This window comes from Solanum verrucosum, unplaced genomic scaffold (genome assembly GCF_900185275.1).
Source record: "Solanum verrucosum unplaced genomic scaffold, falcon-dt-bn FXZP01000046.1, whole genome shotgun sequence".
NCBI classification, from domain to species: domain Eukaryota; kingdom Viridiplantae; phylum Streptophyta; class Magnoliopsida; order Solanales; family Solanaceae; genus Solanum; species Solanum verrucosum.
In genome coordinates, this window is record NW_026020759.1 from 464927 (window position 1) to 469975 (window position 5049).

Consider the following 5049-nt stretch of genomic DNA (forward strand, 5'->3'; position numbering starts at 1 on the left):
GTCCCTCAATCCAAATACCTAAAATTCAAGGATTTACATCAGTTATTGGAACAAAATATACATTTGAGGACACTAAATATGTTCAAATAAAGCCCTAAATGAGTCCAAATCGCGGACTCATCACAAACCAAAAGAAATTGGGTTCTTCCTCTCCAAAATATTTCTCTCTCTAGAACATGAAGAACATGAAATGGATCATGCAAGTATCAAGGTCAAGTCACCATTCCTCGAGCAATTGTGGAATTTTGATAGTAAGGTATGATAGTTTTCATCCATGGATTCCTTTCATTCATAGAGTTCCCAAATTCCTCTACTTTCAAAGTTAGAAATCCCTAAATTGAGTTAGACTTTTCTTCAATTGTCATGGGTTCTCTTGATTATTGATTTTAATCATTGGATTATGATCTCTTATGCATGGATTGATGATATATAATGATTTTATGATGATTTCCCCTATGAACCCATGGAACCCCTATGTTTTCAAGTTATGATCATGTGATGTGGGATTTTGATTATGAAAGGAGATTTTTTTATGAAATTAAGCATGTATTGATATAATTACATGAATTTATGATGATACCATATCTAACCCATGTTTTCTAAATGTTGATGATTGAAAGTGGGTTTTGAACCTTGAAAGGTAAATTATGGAATTATTTATGTTGTTGTGAAACATATGCAAATATTTTAAGGATGCTTTGAGAGTAAAGTATCAATGATGATGTTGTTGAAAGGATTTCTCATGAAACATGTTAAAGTATGATGTGAAAAGTTTTCTCACATAATAAAGGGTTCTAAGATTGAAAGGTATTCTCACCTAATTGAATCAAAGATTAAGAGCTTTCCTAATGAAACTTAGCTTGGATTGGGTATTGAATGATACATTTCCATGGATAATAAGAACAAGTAAGAAATGACTTTTCTGTGAGATTTATGCTTAGCACCGAGAGGATATGGAGATGGAAGCTCTCCTGTTAGTAGAGGCTGGGTTTCTAGAAGCCATCTCCATATCTCTTACCTATGTGCCCCCATAGGATGATTATCTAGATCGACATTAGCTAGTGGATCCACATAAGCTAGAAGTTCATGGTCCTTGCCTTGGCAAGTAGGACAACCCTTTTTGATGTGGGAGACACCATGGGATCACGTTATAGCTCACATGGTCTCTTTGTCGGTTAAGGCTAATTCCCACATTAATAATGAACTAAGGTTACTTTAAGAAGTATCTCATATGTTTTCAAGGTTTTCAAATGATGTTAGCTTGCATTAACCATGTTTTATGACTTATGTTTTCTAACCCTTTTATATCATATTTTAGCTTGCTCAATTGCATGTCATGAAATGTCCTCTTTTAGCATTCTCTAAAATATTTAATGCATAGCTATCATACTTGGTACATTATTTTGTACTAACGCATACTCTTGCCTATATTACCCCAAATATAGGGTACGACATTCAGGTTTCTCAGTTTTGTGGCTAGTAGTTGATTTTGAGATTCCCGAGCTTAAGTGAGTTCCCATGCTTCAAGGACGAATTCTATTGTTTCAATTTTGTTTCTTATTTTTAGTTTTGGACATGATGTATGGGTTAGGCTCAAATGCATTTTATTGTATTATATGGCTATTGAGGCAAGCGTTTTAGACTTCCGCTTTTCTTTTATAAAATTATTAGACTTGACATAATGTTTTACCTCTATTATTCTATTTTCTATGTTATGAATGCTAAGTGGTTTGTATGGGGTCCCTCAGGGTCCTATACGCCATGTTACATCTAGGGTGTACCCTTGGGTCGTGCAAATCCTGTATCATCCAAGTAAGGTTAATGTTGTTGTTGATGCTTTGAACAAGTTTTCTATGGGACGTACCACCCATGTTGAAGCGGGCAAGAAAAAATTGGCCAAAGATGTGCACAGACTTGCACGATTGGGAGTTCGGTGGCCTGATTCTAATGAAGGTGGAGTGGTGGTGATGAATGGAGCCAAATCGTTACTAGTGTCTGAGGTGAAGGAGAAACAAGAATAAGATCTTGTTTTACTTGAACTAAAAGCAAATGCTCATAAGCAGAAAATAATAGCTTTGGAACAAGGGGGAGATAGTGTGTTGAGATATCAAGATATGTTGTGTGTATTAAGGGTGGAGAAACTCAAAGAGCGGATCATGGAAGAAGCTCATAGTTCCAGATATTCAATCCATCCCAGTTCTACAAAGATATACCGTGACTTGAGATTAGTCTACTGGTGGACTGGTATGAAGAGGTGTATTGCAAAGTTCGTTTCCAAGTGCCCAAATTTCCAACAAGGTAAGGTAGAGCACCAAAGGCCCAGGTGTATGGATCAGAATATTGATATCCCGCAATCGAAGTGGGAGATGATCAATATAGATTCCATTACTTGTTTTTCTCGATATCGTAGGCATTACAATTTGATTTGGGTGATTGTAGATCGGATGAGTAAATCATTCCATTTCTTGTCAATAAAGACTATCAATTCAGCAGAAGATTATGACAGGTAATATATTCAAGAGATAGTTCAACTTCATGGTGTTCTTATGTTTATCATTTCAGATAGAGATGCACAATTCACCGCTCAGTTTTGGAAGTCTTTTCAGAATAGTTTGGGTTGGAAGGTAAATTTGAGTACTGTTTTTCATCCTCAGACTGATGGTCAAGAGGAGTGAACGATTCAAAATTTAGAGAATATGTTGAGGGCATGTGTGATCGATTTCAAAGGTAATTGAAATGATCACATAACTCTCATAGATTTTGATTACAATTATATCTATCAGTTTAGTTAACAAATGGCTCCTTTTGAGGCTTTTTATGGGAGAAGATGTAGATCTCTTATTGGTTGGTTTGAGGTTGGTGAAGCTGAGTTGATAGGACCATATTTGGTTCATCAAGGAATGGAGAAGGTGAACATTATTCGGGAAATTTTAAAGACATCACAGAGTAGTCAGAAATCCAATACAGATGTTAGGTGAAGGGACTTAGAGTTTGAGGTCGATGATTGGGTTTATTTGAAGGTTTCACCCAAGAAGGGTATTATGGGATTTGGCAAGAAGGGAAAGCTCAGTCCCCGGTATATTGGTTTTAATAGGATATCCAAGAGAATTGGAAATGTAGCTTATGAGTTGGAGCTAGTGTCAGTGTTAGCAGCATTCCATCCAGTGTTCCAAATCTCAATGTTGAAGAAGTGTATGGGCGATCCTTCACTTATTATACCTACTGAGAATATCGGTATGAAGGAAAACCTATCTTATGAGGATGTACCTGTTAAGATTCTTGATCATCAGGTTCACAAGTTAAGGACCAAGGAGGTTGCATCAGTCAAGGTTTTAAGGAGAAATTAATTTGTTGAGGAAGCTACTTGGGAGCATGAGGAGGATATAAAGAGGAGATACCCACATATCTTTGCTTCTGGAGAAATTCCAAACTAAGGTAATAACTCTTTGTCAAGTATTATTTAAGTTGCCACATTAAGTTTATATTTGATTACTCATTGTGTGCCAGAATTGGGATAGTTGGATGTTTGCCACCCCTGTTCTTCTTAGTATAACCTCATTTGAGGACGAATGCTCCCAAGTGGGAGATATTGTAACACCTTAGACTTCGTTAGGTTTTAGTTTTGGGCCAACTTCAAACAATGATCACTTTCAACACATAAGTAGTTAGGTGGCCCATGAGGTATTAAATCGAAGGTCTTTGAGTCATCTTTCCAACGCCGTCGAGTTTGCCAAATACCAAGCTCGGATGAAGGAGTTATGCCCATTTGAGTGCTGCCTCTCTAATTAAAGCATTTCATCTTTCTTATGAATGGGTATTTTTTCTTTTACTTACCCCCACTAAGCCTTCGCACCAATATAGGGGTCTAAACTTATTGACATCGGTTTTAATTTATTCTTAAACGTCTAGAAAATTAGGACAAGGTTCAAGAGGAGAAAAGAGAAGGTTTCAAGAGGTCATCATGAAATTTAGGGAAATCGCCAAGAACTTAATCCTTTCGAGGCATGTAAGCTTTCATAGTGTTGGTTTGTTCAATTTCATGCCAATTGTGTAAAATTTTACCCATGAAATCGTTCTTGAAGTTTATTTATTGAGTTCTTGGGAAGTTTCTTGAGTTAGTTGACAATAGAGGTCTTTGAGTTCTTGAGGTGAGGGTTTTGCAAATGTGTTGAGTCACTGGATAGATTATGTGTGGGTTTCATTGAAATTGTTTTGGGTTTATGAAATTTCGTGAAATTGGACCATGGAAATGCATTGGGTATGAATTGAATCGAGTTTAGGAAAGGAAAAAATATCGGACAAAACTATGTGCCCAGGTCTGGATCGCGGAGGCGTCTTAAAATTTCAGTCTTTAGATACTTACCTCTTCTCCGCGTCATGGAGAGGATACAGAGTCCATTGTATAGAAATTAATTTCACGACTAAAAATTAAATCCTCTTTCGCGTTACGCCAATTCTTTTTAGTTCGAGTCATAGCTCTCTTCCTATTACTAACTATCTAAGACTTCATTAGTCATTGAGAGATCCTATATCCTAATCATAGCTCTTAAATTCACATTCCAAATCCAAGTATAATTAAGAGGAAAGTTCAAGAAAGTTCTTTTGGGTCATTTCGAGAAGTCTTTTGCAATCATATATAATTTTATTTAAGACTTGGGTAAAATGAATATGACAATGAGGAGAGTTAACTTATATGTTTCAAATGAGTATAAAAGGAAGTAAGTATTCCTAAGTGTAATGCTTTTACATTTAAAACGAGAGAAACACTTATTTCTAAATGAGTTTAGGAGGAGTCTTGAGCATCACCTCTTAAGAGGATCTTTTGAGTAATTATCTCAAATTGCTGAAAACTAATGTTTTTAAAAGGGAAAAGGTTCTGAAATATATCCGAACTTTGACCAAAATTGTTGTTATGATACCAAACTTTGGAAAGGACCTTTTACCCCACTGCACTATTTAATAGTGTATTTTAAAAGTATATATGTGCCCACGTGGACATAAAAAATAATGCATAATTATAAATAGTAATGTGTCCACGTGGACACATAT

At 35.9% G+C, this 5049-nt stretch overlaps 1 protein-coding gene across 1 annotated transcript; it reads left to right on the forward strand.

The window, feature by feature from the left end:
• The first annotated feature begins 2156 nt into the window (after positions 1 to 2156).
• Positions 2157 to 3347, forward strand: LOC125812787 (uncharacterized). Its single transcript, XM_049492256.1, has 4 exons — positions 2157 to 2298; positions 2563 to 2624; positions 2856 to 2974; positions 3095 to 3347. The coding sequence occupies exons 1-4, from the start codon at positions 2157 to 2159 to the stop codon at positions 3345 to 3347; spliced, it is 576 nt and encodes a 191-aa protein (XP_049348213.1).
• Positions 3348 to 5049: the final 1702 nt, after the last annotated feature.

Bases quoted from the DNA above. Each gene is read 5' to 3' on its own strand.
- LOC125812787 (XM_049492256.1), top strand. From the start codon at position 2,157: ATGGAAGAAGCTCATAGTTCCAGATATTCAATCCATCCCAGTTCTACA. The intron at 2,625-2,855 runs GTAAATTTGAGT...GGTTGGTTTGAG, and splicing joins AGAATAGTTTGGGTTGGAAG to GTTGGTGAAGCTGAGTTGAT. The intron at 2,975-3,094 runs GTGAAGGGACTT...TGGTTTTAATAG, and splicing joins AAATCCAATACAGATGTTAG to GATATCCAAGAGAATTGGAA.